Source organism: Lepus europaeus, chromosome 10 (genome assembly GCF_033115175.1).
Source record: "Lepus europaeus isolate LE1 chromosome 10, mLepTim1.pri, whole genome shotgun sequence".
In the NCBI taxonomy this organism is placed as follows: domain Eukaryota; kingdom Metazoa; phylum Chordata; class Mammalia; order Lagomorpha; family Leporidae; genus Lepus; species Lepus europaeus.
The window spans coordinates 604,633-619,674 of NC_084836.1; the positions used below are offsets into that span (position 1 = coordinate 604,633).

The 15,042-nt window shown below is 56.3% G+C and overlaps 1 protein-coding gene across 1 annotated transcript in view; it reads right to left on the minus strand.

Annotated features, from left to right (window-relative positions):
* Positions 1-9,611, minus strand: part of MOV10L1 (Mov10 like RNA helicase 1) — a 75,176-nt gene extending 65,565 nt beyond the window's left edge. Inside the window, exons 1-3 of the mRNA XM_062201902.1 lie at positions 9,515-9,611; positions 5,630-5,814; positions 1,174-1,336 (exon numbers count right to left, since the gene is read on the minus strand). Of these exons, the coding sequence (XP_062057886.1) occupies positions 1,174-1,336; positions 5,630-5,814; positions 9,515-9,611 (445 nt within the window). The remainder of the gene's footprint in view (positions 1-1,173; positions 1,337-5,629; positions 5,815-9,514) is intronic.
* Positions 9,612-15,042: the final 5,431 nt, after the last annotated feature.

Sequence of the window (15,042 nt, forward strand, 5' to 3'; positions counted from 1 at the left end):
CGTCTCAACCCTAACCGCACAGGCGCCCAAGTATCTGTGCAGCCGTCTCAACCCTAACCGCACAGGCGCCCAAGTATCTGTGCAGCCGTCTCAACCCTAACCGCACAGGCGCCCAAGTATCTGTGCAGCCGTCTCAACCTAACCACACAGGTGCCCAAGTATCTGTGCAGCCGTCTCAACCCTAACCGCACAGGCGCCCAAGTATCTGTGCAGCCATCTCAACCCTAACCGCACAGGCGCCCAAGTATCTGTGCAGCCGTCTCAACCCTAACCGCACAGGCGCCCAAGTATCTGTGCAGCCGTCTCAACCCTAACCGCACAGGCGCCCAAGTATCTGTGCAGCCGTCTCAACCCTAACCACACAGGCGCCCAAGTATCTGTGCAGCCGTCTCAACCCTAACCGCACAGGTGCCCAAGCTGTGGTACACCGGGTTAAGCTGCGACTTGCGATGCCAGCATCCCGTATTGGGGTGCCAGTTCAAATGCCAGCTATTCTGCTTCCAATTCACTCCCTGCTGATACACCTGGGAAGGCAGTAAAGACAGACCAAGTACCTGGACCTGGACCTGCCACCCATGTGGGAGACAAGGATGGAACTCTGGGCTTCTGGCTTTGGCTTGGCCCAGTTCCGGCCATTGTGATCATTTGGGGAGTGAATCAGTGAATGCAAGTTTTCGCTCTCTTTCCTGCCTCCTCTCCCTCCCTGTTGCTTTACCTTTCAAATAAACAAATGAAAAGAATAAAATTTAAAAAGTACTACTTCAGAGGCTGGCACTGTGGCATAGTAGATAAGGCTGCCGCCTGCAGTGCTGGCATTCCATATGAGCGCCAGTTCAAGTCCCGGCTGCTCTACTTCCAATCCACCGCTCTGCCATGGCCTGGGAAAGCAGTGGGAGATGGCCCAAGTGCTTGGGCCCTGCAACTGCACAGGAGATCCAGAAGAAGCTCCTGGCTTTGGATCGGCGCAGCTCCGGCCAATGCGGCCACTTGGAGAGTGAACCAGCGGATGGAACATCTCTTCTCTCTCTGCCTCTACCTCTCTGTAACTCCCCATTTCAAATAAATAAATAAATAAATAAATAAATCTTTATTAAAAAAAGTCCTACTTTATACAAACTGTTTAGAAGACATGGATCCCAATTTTAAACATAGGACAGAAATCTGCCTGGCTACCTTCACACACACTCTCCAGAGAGAAGCGCGTGGTCTGGTTGATGTAACCAGTGCCTCCCATTAGGGAAGTCACGCAGCCGATCAGCACGCGAGGGCTGGGGTCTGACAGCCCTCGGCTGGAGTTCTTGCTGTCGTCTTCCCATTTATCAGAGACAGCTTCCACCTGCAAGACAAACAGACCACTTTTAAACCACACAGGCAAAGCGTACTATAAGCCAACACCCCTGAGTCCATTTGGGCTCTAAGTCCAAGACCAAGACACCAACAGATGCAGTCTCTGGGGAGAGCCTGGTCCTGGTGCACAGAGGGCACCCTTCCCCCGCGCCCTCATGTGGTGTAAGGACCGAGAGAACTCTGCGGAATGTTCTATGAGGACACCAATCCCACTCATGAGGACCCCCCCCCCCCACAACCTGCTCACCTCCCACCATCAGCTTAGGGGGTTAGGGTTTCAATGTGAGTTTGGGGGACACAAACATTCCGTCTACAGCAGCCCTCTGGGAACAGAGGCAGAAACCCTGCCGACATCAGTGGCCTGGCCGGAGGGCATGCCGCAGGAATGACACACAGTGGCCGCACACGAGCGTGGCAGATGCAGCGTGCCACCCTGCGAGGATGGAGAGGAAGGTCACGTGACCATTTCAACGGCCACAGAAGCAGCCTTTGACTAAATCCAACATCGTTTCATGTCACAAAAGTGCAACAATCTAGGAACAGAAGAAAATTTCTTCAGCATGATACAGACTGGGAAGTCCACCGTTAACATCATACCATTTATCAATCCACCCATATTTAAAACAAAATGATTAAAGGTCTTGAAATGTAAAATACTATCACTCCTTCATCTTTCTGGAAAAAGATATTTTAAAACATAATAAAAGCAATAAAAGTAAATAACAAAAACTATAAAAGTAAATCCCTAATAACAATAATTTCTTTCCCAAAACTCCACACTCACTGTTCCCAGACTGAACACATTTCCCCAAGGCCAGAATGCCAGCTTCTGCTGCGTACACTCACACAGCACTGGAAGTTCTAGGCACTGCAGAGCAGTCGGACAGGAAAAGGCAGGCATCCAAACTGGGAAAGGAGGGGAAGATGGCAGAACCAGAACATCCAACAATCCCACACACAAACACTGCTCCTCCCCAAAGGGATAGAGCTAATAGACGAAGCTGGCAAAGTACAAAGTGAACACACGAAATTCAATTTTATCTCTATACACTTGCAATGAACAATTTAAAAAGAAAATTCAGGAAACAATTACATTTACAATAGCATAAAAAAGAACTGAGTACTTAGGAATGAGCTTAATTAAGGTGAGATGAAAGACTTGTTCAAGGAAAACTATAAAACACCAATGAATAAATAAAAGACATCTATGTTTATGAACTGAAGACGTGAAATTATTTAGAAGACAATCCTGCCCAAGGGAGCTAGATTCAGTGTAATCCCTGTCAGAAGTTCACTGATGTATGTTTACATGAACAGAAAAATCTCTCGTGCAATGCAAGGGACCGTAAAGAATCAAAACAGGCCGGCGCCGTGGCTCACTTGGTTAATCCTCCGCCTGCGGCACTGGGTTCTAGTCTGGCTGCCCCTCTTCCAGTCCAGCTCTCTGCTGTGGCCCGGGAGGGCAGTGCAGGATGGCCCAAGTGCTTGGGCCCTGCACCCCATGGGAGACCAGGAGGAAGCACCTGGCTCCTGGCTTCGGATCGGCGCAGTGCGCCAGCTGCAGCGCACAAGCCGTAGCGGCCATTTGTGGGGTGAACCAATGAAAAAGGAAGACCTTTCTCTCTGTCTCTCTCACTGTCTAACTCTGCCTGTCCAAAAAAAAAAAAAAGAATCAAAACAGTCTTGAAAGGGAAGACCAAAGCTGTATAGCTCATACTTCCTCGAATGCTGCAGCCATCCCGAGTGTGGCACTGGTACAAAGACATGGAGAGCAGCGAGACAGCACAGAAGGCCAGAAGCCAGCCCTGCTCGTGTGCTCAGCTGACTTCTAACCAGGGTACCAGGAGCACGGTGCAGTCACACAGGGCGTAATGGGAAACTGGCGTCCACATGCAGGAGAACGACGCTGGGCCTGTCCTACACCACGAAGCTCCGAACGGATCAGAGACTCAAATTCCAGGGCTAAAATTATGCAACTCTTAACGCACAGTGAAGTGTTCACGAGTCAATGATTTCTCAAGCATGACGGCCAATAAACAAGACAAGCAGGATTTCACAAGCGCTGAAAACGTCTGTGCTTCACAGGATACTATTAACAAAATGAAAACGGGGAGGGGTCTGGGACCCGGGTTAAGTTGCCGCTTGGGACGGCCACAGCCCGTCAAAGTGCCCGGTCTGAGCTCCAGCTTCCTGCTAACGCACCCTGGCAGGCAGCAGGTGACGGCTCAAGCACTTGGGTCTCCCATGTGGGAGACCTGGATGGAGTTTCTGCTCCTGGCTTTGGCCTCACCCAGCCCTGGCAGTGGTGGGTATTTGCGGGAAGTGAATCAGAGGATCAAAAATCTCCACCTCTCTTTCAAATAAAATGAAAATATATAAATTTAAAATTTTAGTAAAGTTTGAAAACATACCTGAAAGAACGACAAACACAAATCCTACCCCTAATAAGGGATTAATATCCAGAATATATAAGGGAATTCTTACAACTCAAAAAAACAGATTTAAAAATGGGCAAAAGGCATGAACAGATATTTCTCCAAAGAAGATACACAATGTCCAATAAGAACATGTCAGATGCTGAACATCACTAATTGATAGGGAAATGCACACTCAAACCACAAGATACCGCTTCACCCACTAGAAAGGCTATTGTAAAAGGGGGGGGGGCAGTGAGTGCTGGAAGCACGCAGGGCGAGGACCCCTCGTGCACTGCTGCTGGAGACACGGCACGGGGCAGGGGCTGCAGAAACGCCCGCAGCTCCTCACAAAGTTGAACACAGACCACCAGCCGCCCAGTACACTCTTGGTTTATACCAAGAAGAACCAAAAGGGGGACCACAGAGGTGACGGAGAAAGAACACACGGAACGGCGTTCAGCCATCCCAGGGCCACCCAGAGGTGACGGAGAAAGAACATGGAACGGCGTTCAGCCATCCCAGGGCCACCCAGAGGTGACGGAGGAAGAACACACGGAACGGCGTTCAGCCATCCCAGGGCCACCCAGAGGTGACGGAGGAAGAACACACGGAACGGCGTTCAGCCATCCCAGGGCCACCCAGAGGTGACGGAGAAAGAACACACGGAACGGCGTCCAGCCATCCCAGGGCCACCCAGAGGTGACGGAGAAAGAACACACGGAACGGCGTCCAGCCATCCCAGGGCCACCCAGAGGTGACGGAGAAAGAACATGGAACGGTGTTCAGCCAAGAAAGGTGAGGGGACCTGAGAGATGCTGCGGTGCGTGGGTAATCCTTGAAAACACGCAGCTGAGTGAGACCGACATAAGAGGAGGAATACTGTTTGTAGGATTCCACGGATGTAAGGTATTCAGAAAAAACAAATTCACACACACACAACAGAACAGTAACTGTCTAATCAGTGGACAGATTATGAAGAGAGTGGTAATAGGTATGCAAAAGCGCAAATGTACTTAGTGCCAATCAACTGTACACTTAAATGTGGTTAAAAGGGTAATTTTAGATTGTGTTTACCACAAAGGTAAAAATCTACATAAAAAAGGGTCCAGAAGCACGTTTAAGTACTTAAGTACGTGCAAGTCACAATTACTAGATGAGGGCCAGCGTTTGCCTCCCACACTGGACTGGAGCTCTGCTCCTGACCCAGCTTCCTGCGACGCAGACCCCAGGAAGCAGTAGCGATGGCTCAAGTAACGGGGTCCCTGCTACCCACTGAAAACCTGGGTTGAACTCCTGGCTCCTGGCTTTGCCCTCGACCACCCCAGCCATCGTGGGCATTTGGGGAGTGAAGCAGTAAATGGGTTCTCTCTCACATAAATATTTAAAAATAATAAATTATAAGATTTTTCATATTAGACTGGCAAAGATTCCAAAGCTTGCTAATATGCACTTCCTTGGCAACTCTGGGTAAGAGGCAGTCTTTCCTTCTGCCCCGAGTATACATTAGTACAATACTATTGGATACTTACTTGCTAGCATTAAGTTGTTAAAACTGCATACCCCTTGACCTATCAATTCTAAGATTTTATATTATAAAAAAGCTATTTTATAAGAAGGAAGTTACTGAATCACAGAGCCCACTGATCTTTGCCAATCATGTAACAAAGGATTCAGTCATCATTTTAAACAACTCTTTAAAAGCAGAAAAGAGCTGCTAACAACATGCTTGTCATGAGTTTAAGGCAAACTTTGTTTTCTGAATTCTAATTTGTCTGAATGATTTACAATGAGCACTGAAAAACAACGAAGAACAAAAGCAATCAAGAAACAGGAGGAGACTACTGTTCCCATCAGCTGGTCCTTACCCTGATAGCTTTCAGCCCATTTGACACCTTGTTTTCTTCCACCACGGCCATCACTTCCTGCCCCACATTGAGAAGCACTTTGCTGGTCACCGCCTCGTGGGAGAAGTAGATCAAATCATCAATCATGCCATAGTCACTGCAGTACCTGGTCACGACGCCCTGCACGGTTTTCAACTTAACGTCACCTGCAACAGGTAAACGAGGAAGTTACACGGGCCACGAGAACGGGGCCACAGCAGCTAAGCCACAGGCCACGAGAACGGGGCCACGCAGCAGCTAAGCCACGGGCCACAAGAATGGGGCCACAGCAGCTAACGGGGCCACACAGCGGCTAAGCCACGGGCCACGAGAACGGGGCCACAGCAGCTAAGCCACGGGCCACGAGAACGGGGCCACGCAGCAGCTAAGCCGCAGGCCACGAGAACGGGGCCACAGCAGCTAAGCCACAGGCCATGAGAACGGGGCCACAGCAGCTAAACCACAGGCCACGAGAACGGGGCCACACAGCAGCTAAGCCACGGGCCACGAGAACGGGGCCACACAGCAGCTAAGCCATGGGCCACGAGAACGGGGCCACGCAGCAGCTAAGCCACGGGCCACGAGAATGGGGCCACGCAGCAGCTAAGCCACGGGCCATGAGAACGGGGCCACGCAGCAGCTAAGCCACAGGCCACGAGAACGGGGCCACACAGCAGCTAAGCCACGAGAACGGGGCCACAGCAGCTAAACCACGGGCCACAAGAACGGGGCCACACAGCAGCTAAGCCACAGGCCACGAGAACGGGGCCACACAGCAGCTAAACCACAGGCCACGAGAACGGGGCCACACAGCAGCTAAGCCACGGGCCACGAGAATGGGGCCACGCAGCAGCTAAGTCACGGGCCACGAGAACGGGGCCACACAGCAGCTAAGCCACGGGCCACGAGAATGGGGCCACGCAGCAGCTAAGCCACGGGCCACGAGAACGGGGCCACAGCAGCTAAACCACGGGCCACAAGAACGGGGCCACACAGCAGCTAAGCCATGGGCCACGAGAACGGGGCCACACAGCAGCTAAACCACGGGCCACAAGAACGGGGCCACGCAGCAGCTAAGCCATGGGCCACGAGAACGGGGCCACACAGCAGCTAAACCACGGGCCATGAGAACGGGGGCACACAGCAGCTAAGCCACGGGCCACGAGAATGGGGCCACGCAGCAGCTAAGCCACAGGCCACGAGAACGGGGCCACGCAGCAGCTAAGCCACGGGCCACGAGAACGGGGCCACACAGCAGCTAAGCCACGAGAACGGGGCCACAGCAGCTAAACCACGGGCCACAAGAACGGGGCCACACAGCAGCTAAGCCACAGGCCACGAGAACGGGGCCACACAGCAGCTAAACCACAGGCCACGAGAACGGGGCCACGCAGCAGCTAAGCCACGGGCCACGAGAACGGGGCCACGCAGCAGCTAAACCACGGGCCACAAGAATGGGGCCACACAGCAGCTAAGCCACAGGCCACGAGAACGGGGCCACACAGCAGCTAAGCCACGGGCCACGAGAACGGGGCCACAGCAGCTAAGCCACGGGCCACGAGAACGGGGCCACACAGCAGCTAAGCCATGGGCCACGAGAACGGGGCCACGCAGCAGCTAAGCCACGGGCCACGAGAACGGGGCCACGCAGCAGCTAAACCACGGGCCACGAGAACGGGGCCACACAGCAGCTAAGCCACGAGAACGGGGCCACAGCAGCTAAACCACGTGCCACGAGAACGGGGCCACAGCAGCTAAGCCACGGGCCACAAGAATGGGGCCACACAGCAGCTAAGCCACAGGCCACGAGAATGGGGCCACACAGCAGCTAAACCACAGGCCACGAGAACGGGGCCACACAGCAGCTAAGCCACAGGCCACGAGAACGGGGCCACACAGCAGCTAAGCCATGGGCCACGAGAACGGGGCCACACAGCAGCTAAACCACAGGCCACGAGAACGGGGCCACACAGCAGCTAAGCCACAGGCCACGAGAACGGGGCCACACAGCAGCTAAGCCATGGGCCACGAGAACGGGGCCACAGCAGCTAAGCCACGGCCCACGAGAACGGGGCCACACAGCAGCTAAGCCATGGGCCACGAGAACGGGGCCACGCAGCAGCTAAGCCATGGGCCACGAGAACGGGGCCACACAGCAGCTAAGCCACAGGCCACGAGAATGGGGCCACGCAGCAGCTAATGGGGCCACACAGCGGCTAAGCTGTGGGCCATGAGAACGGGGGCACACAGCAGCTAAGCCACAGGCCACGAGAACGGGGCCACACAGCAGCTAAGCCACGGGCCACGAGAACGGGGCCACACAGCAGCTAAGCCACAGGCCACGAGAATGGGGCCACGCAGCAGCTAATGGGGCCACACAGCGGCTAAGCTGTGGGCCATGAGAACGGGGGCACACAGCAGCTAAGCCACAGGCCACGAGAACGGGGCCACACAGCAGCTAAGCCACGGGCCACAAGAACGGGGCCACACAGCAGCTAAGCCATGGGCCACGAGAACGGGGCCATGCAGCAGCTAAGCCACGGGCCACGAGAACGGGGCCACACAGCAGCTAATGGGGCCACACAGCGGCTAAGCTGTGGGCCATGAGAACGGGGGCACACAGTGGCTCAGCCACGGGCCATGAGAACAGGGCCACACACACAGCAAAGCCACAGGCCACAAGAATGGGGCCACACAACAGATAACAGGGCTACACAGCGGCTAAGCGATGGGCCATGAGAATGGGGCCACACAGCGGCTAAGCCATGGGCCACAAGAACAGGGCCACACAGCAGCTAAGCCACGGGCTACGAGAACGGGGCCACACAGCAGCTAAGCCACAGACCATGAGAACGGGGCCACACAGCAGCTAAGCCACAGGCCACGAGAACGGGGCCACACAGCGGCTAAGCCACGGGCCACGAGAACGGGGCCACACAGTGGCTAAGCCATGGGCCACAAGTCCACACCAGTAAAGGCCTTGCAGAAAAAGGTGCGGGGACAGGAACCTGTGGGCTGGAGCTCACACCAGAACCCTTGCCAGGCAGTGTTCAGACCCAGACAGCCCGACTGAAGGGCACAGGTGGTGGACCCGCTGAGGGCTCCGACTCCAGAGCCAGACGGCCAGGTTGGACTTCGGGGTCTTCCACTGCCATCTGTGGAGCCCTAGGCTGGGTCCTGGACCGCTGGGCGCCTGCCGTCGCCTGCAATCATCAGCACCCAGCGAGCAGCACGCACGCGTGCTAAGGCGGCTCCACGGGCTGCGGCCATCTTGGGCCAGGCAGGGCTGACCCAGTGGGACGGACTGGACGGTCTGCTGAGCACTTCGACCAGCAGCTGGTGCCTGGGGCGTCAGTATTTCTTGAGAAAGGGCCGGTGCACCCAGGCTAGCTGTGGGCCCCAGGTGTCCTGCCGCGGCCCCGGACTTGCGCACTCCGTAAACTCCCGGCACCTACTGCCAGGGGCACCGGGCTTCCCGAAACAGGTCGGGGGGCAGCCTGCGGGGCCAGCACGGACAGCGGGGTGCGGCCTGCCACGCCTTCCCCGCCGCAGCTGCGCAGCCGGGTCAACCGCTACAGGCAGACCCACGGACGCGGAATCCCCACGACAGGACGGGCGGGGCGGGCGCGGCCGGAAGTGCAGCCCGGGCCTCACACGTCACTTCCGGGGCGGGGCGGCCAGCTGCCCTTGCGCTCGAGGGCCGGCCCGCGGCCACCAGCCCTGAGAGGACCCCGGGGGCGGATGGCTCGGCCGCTGCCCGACAGAGACGAGGAGCGACCCGGGGCGGAGGGAGCGGAGGCAAAAGCCCACGTGCGCCCCAACTTTGCCTCCCGCACACACACACCCCGCCCCGAAAAGCCGCGGCACCTTCCGTGAGCTCGGGGCCTGGCGGCCCGGCCTCGTTCTCAGGGACGTCCTGTCTCCTCCAGAAAAAGGCCACCAGCTTAGCCGCGAGACGCAGCATGGCCCCGCCGCCCCGGCCTCCGCGCCCTCTCGCAGCCTCAGTGTCCGCACGCGGCCAGCGCCAGCGCCAGCGCCTGCGCCTGCGCCTGCGCCTGCGCCAGCTTCCCGCCGCGCTCGCCCAATGGGGCCGCTGCGCTTGCGCCTACGTCGGTGTCTTCCTCCCCCGCTGGGCTCGGCCAATGGGGTCTCCGCGCCTGTGCCTGCACCCGCCTCCCGCCGAGCTCGGCCAATGGGGTCGCCGCTCGTGCGGCGACCGTTAGCGGTTAGAGGCCGTTAGCGTCCTCGGCACGTCTTCCGCGAGGCGCCGAGCGGGAGCGACGGCGCGCCCGGCGCACGTGGTCGCGCGGTCACGTGGCCGCGGCCGAGGGGCGGCGCCTGCTGCCCGGCGGGCCCCGAGGGGCGGTGTCCGGCCCGGTTCCTGGGCCCGCTGAGGGAGTCCCGCGCCTGTTGGCGTTTTCCTGGGCTCTCAGCATGAGGGGTGTGCAGCGCGGCCCCCAGCGGCTCTCCGGTCTGGCCTGGAGCCCCGGGGCCGCGCTGACCGCTTTTCCAAGGTGGACGCCAGGCGCCTCCTCCCCGTGACGTGGCCCTCGGTCCGGCCCCGGCCTCCTCGGCCACTGCTGGGCGGGAAGGAACCGGCGGACTCCGCGGGCCGGAGCTCTGTGTGGGAGGGCGTAGTCCTGAATGCGACCGTGCGGCTCTTCAAGCCGTGAGGGAGGTTGTCCGGCCACCCGGGCTGTCGACATACTGGCATAACGGTGATCGCCATGTACGTGAAAGCCAGAGCTACGGAGGAGAGGCCTTCCATCCCGGGTTCTCCCCCCAGGTGCCCAGATCGGCCGGGGCGGGCCAGGCCCAAGCCAGAGCCGGGAGGTCCATCTGGGTCTCCCAGGTGAGTGAGGGGCCCGGGCGCCTGGGCCGCCCCGCACCGGCTTCCGGGGCTCCCACCTGTTCTGGAAAGAACCTCACGCAGGCCTCGCCGAGGGTCTTGCCCGCCTGGGCTCCAAGACGCCGCGCTGGGTGCCTGGGCTGGGGTCCCCCACTTTGCGGCTCCCGCAGGAGGGGTCCCATCAGGCGGGGCTGGGGAGCGGCTGCTGCCTCAAGAGCCCGGGGCAAAGCCCCCCACCTTGGGCCTGACAACTCCTGCCCACCCTGAGCATAACCCCTCCCACAGAGGCGGAAGCCTCGCTATATATTTTTCTTAATTTATAAAAATATTTTATTTTTGCCTTAACCAGTGGTTGACATGCAAGCATCTCGACTTTGAAAGTTTAATTTGTGGCCGGCGCCGGGCTCACTAGGCTAATCCTCCGCCTTGCGGTGCCGGCACACCGAGTTCCAGTCCCGGTTGGGGCACCGGACTCTGTCCCGGTTGCCCCTCTTCTAGGCCAGCTCTCTGCTGTGGCCCGGGAAGGCAGTGGAGGATGGCCCAAGCCCTTGGGCCCTGCACCCCATGGGAGACCAGGAGAAGCACCTGGCTCCTGGCTTCGGATCAGCACGATGCGCCGACCGCAGCGGCCATTGGGGGGTGAACCAACGGCAAAAGGGAGGACCTTTCTCTCTGTCTCTCTCTCTCACTATCCACTCTGCCTGTCAAAAAAAAAAAGAAAGTTTAATTTGTGGCCGACGCCGCTGCTCACTAGGCTAATCCTCCACCTTGTGGCGCCGGCACACCAGATTCTAGTCCCAGTCGGGGTGCCGGATTCTGTCCCGGTTGCCCCCCTTCCAGGCCACCTCTCTGCTATGGCCCGGGAGTGCAGTGGAGGCTGGCCCAAGTGCTTGGGCCCTGCACCCCATGGGAGACCAGGAGAAGCACCTGGCTCCTGGCTTCGGATCAGCGCGGCTGCCATTGGAGGGTGAACCAATGGCAAAAGGAAGACCTTTCTCTCTGTCTCTCTCTCTCTCTCAGTGTCCACTCTGCCTGTCAAAAAAAAAAAAAAAAGCTTAATTTGTTCAAGAGAGACCTCTCCTACCCACTGGATAATGCGCTGCACCCACATACCCAGTCTTGACTTTTATTTATTTATTTATTTTAAATGACTTTATTGTGTTAATCTTTTTTTTTTTTTTGACAGGTAGTGTTATAGACAGACAGAGAGAAAGGTCCTCCTTCCGTTGGTTCACTCCCCAAATGGCCACTACGGCTGGTGCTACGCCAATCCGAAGCCAGGAGCCAGGTGCTTCCTCCTGGTCTCCCATGTGGGTGGAGGGCCCAAGCACTTGGGCCATCCTCCACTGCCTTCCCGGGCCACAGCAGAGAGCTGGACTGCAAGAGGAGCAGCCAGGACTAGAACCCGGCGCTCATATGGGATGCCAGTGCTGCAGGCAGAGGATTAACCAAGTGAGCCATGGCGCTGGCCCCTTTATTTTTTTTAAAGATTCATTTATTCATTTCAAAGTCAGAGTTACACAGAGAGAGGAGGAGCAGAGAGAGAGAGAGGTCTTCCATCGCTGGTTTACTCCCCAGATGGCTGCAATGGCTCGAGCTGGGCCAGTCCGAAGCCAGGAGCCAGGAGCTTCATCTGGGTGTCCCACATAGGTGCAGGGGCCCAAGGACGTGGGCCATCTTCTACTGCCTTCCCAGGCCTTAGCAGAGAGCTGGATCGGAAGCAGAGCAGCCAGGACTTGAACAGGCGCCCACGTGGGATGCCAGTGCTGCAGGCCAAGGCGTTAACCCTGCTGCACCACAGTGCTGGCCCCAACAAAGCCAACTTTGTTCTGTCCTCAACTCAGTTCCTAAATCAGGAGTTCATGTGTGGCCAGCAAGTGTCTAAAAGAAAAACCTTCAAAGTGCAGGAGAAACCAGGTTTATTTCTCCTCAGAAAGCCAGCGCCAGCATGTTTCGCTGCAGCAGCCTTTGCCAGCCTGCCCTTCTCTGGGTGACTCAGGAGCGGCACCTCCCTCCCGCCCCAGCACTCCCCTCACCCAGCACTGGCTAAGGGGTAAGCCGGAGGTTTGGCCTGGCTGCCTGTAGTCACTTGGTGGTCTTCAAGTCTGGCCTTAATCTGAGAGTGACAAAATGAGGGCTTCAGAACCCCCTCTGTAAAGGGAGCCCAAGAAGAAAGGCTGAGAGTCTGCGACCCTCAAGGCTCAGGGCCCCACAACACTTAGCACAGGTATCACAGGTCTCCCGGCTTCCCACGCGCGCTTTCTCCCGTCTCCTGGGTTAGGCACAAAGATGCCAACACTCACAGCCCTTAACACTCTCATGCTTCCTTCAGGGGTTTCAGATAACATCCATCTGGTTCACTTCGTCCTTTCGCATCTAGGTAAGACTTTTTAAAGATTTATTTATTTGAAAGAGTTAAAGAGAGAGGTAGAGACAGAGAGAGAGGTCTTCCATCCTCTGGTTCATTCCCCAGGTGACCGCAAAGGCCAGAGCTGCGCTGATCTGAAGCCAGGAGCCAGGAGCTTCTTCTGGGTCTCACATATGGGTGCAGGGGCCCAAGCACTAGGGCCATCTTCTACTACTTTCCCAGGCCATAGCAAAGAGCTGGATCAGAAGAGGAGCAGCTGGGACTAGAACCGGCACCTATATGGGATGCCAGAGCTTTAGGCCAGGGCTTTAACCCACTGTGCCACAGTGCCAGCCCCAAGAATGTTTTCTATGCCCTGGTCTACTTCCAAAAACTATCAACATATTTAAATTAAAATATGAAACATCAGGAATTTTTTTTGACAGGCAGAGTTAGAGAGAGAGAGAGAAAGGTCTTCCTTCCGTTGGTTCACCCCCCAAGTGGCCGCTATGGCCGGCGCTGCGCCGATCTGAAGCCAGGAGCCAGGTGCTTCCTCCTGGTCTCCCATGCGGGGGCAGGCCCCAAGCACGTGGGCCATCCTCCACTGCACTCCTGGGCTACAGCAGAGAGCTGGACTGGAAGAAGAGCAACGGGGACAGAATCTTGCGCCCTGACCGGGACTAGAACCCGGGGTGACAGTGCCACAGGTGGAGGATTAGCTTAGTGAGCCGCAGCACTGGCGGAAACATCAGTAATTTAAAAATGACTGGGGAACCCAAAACCACAGCATGAGGCAGTCCACTGCTTATACTCCACCCCTACCCTCTTCCTGGCTCTGGAAGCCACAGAACACCACTGGAAAGCCACACCAAGATTATATGTGCTCATCCTGGTCTAACATCACATTGAAACAGCAGCCTGAATCAACACCTAGCTGTGCTGTGCTCTCCAGAGGAAATGCGAGACCCAGGGAGGGTAGTGCTGTGCTGGGCACACGGGAGCAGAGAAGTCTGGAAATTAACACTGTAGGCTGTGCTTTGTCTGGACATCATCAAGAAGTTGTTGCAGTTCCTTATCTTCAGACGGCCCCTCCAGGCTTGGATCAGGGCCTTGGACTCCTCGGCAGTCCCTGGACAAAGGCTGGCCAAGCCGGCCAACTCAGACTCGTGAAGTTTCCTCTGGAGCAGCAAGCTATGGACACCGGCAGTGGGGTCGGTTTTGAAACGATTGAGATGGGCTGTGTAGGTCAGAGTCTTTGTGAAGACCCAGGAGTTCTTGTTCATCCTCTGCTCTCTTGTCCTGGGCTTTCAATGCTCCAGGAGGGTATGCACTGCAGAACTGAGAAGTGTCTCAGCTGTTCCAAACTCTTCCGAAAAAACGAGCTGCGTGGCGTCCTCCGTGACATCTGCCCACGGATGTCCTCTGTGACGTCTGCCCGTGAATTGGTGCCCTGCCGCCATCATAGTCTCACACGCTACCACAGCCCCACTCTTCTCGTCCCCTTTTTGATGTCTGTGTGGTCAGTAATGGGGAGTCGTTCATTCCCTACACTGTGCCTCTCAACTCCCTTAACTTGTCCAACTAAGGTTTCCAATTTTATTGGTCTTTTAAAACACCTCTTTATCATTTATGTCATTATCATTTCAATGATTTTTTTCTTTAATGACCACCTTTTTAAAAAAGATTTATTTATTTATTTGAAAGGCAGAGCCACAGGCAGACAGAGGCAGAGAGACAGAGAGAGAGGTCTTCCATCACTGGTTCACTCCCCAGATGGCTGCAATGACTGGAGCTGAGCCGATCTGAAGCCAGGAGCCAAGAGCTTCTTCCAGGTCTCTCACGTGGGTGCAGGGACCCAAGGACTTGGGCCATCTTCCACTGCTTTTCCAGGCCATGGCAAAGAGCTGGATCGGAAGTGGAGCAGCTGGGACTCAAACAGGCACCCACATGGATGGAGCTCCTGACTTTGGCATGGCCCACTGCTGACTCCTGCAGTCATCTTGTGAGTGAACCAGCAGGTGGAAGATGTCTCTCAACCTCTGTATCCTTCTCTCTTTGTAAATCTTTCAAAACAAATAAATATTTAAAAGATAAAGAAAGTACTGAGGTGGGCTGACATCGTGGTGCAGTGGGCTAAGGCACTGCATGCAACGTTGGCACCCCACATCGGAGCAACAGTTGGAGTCCTGGCTGCTTCAC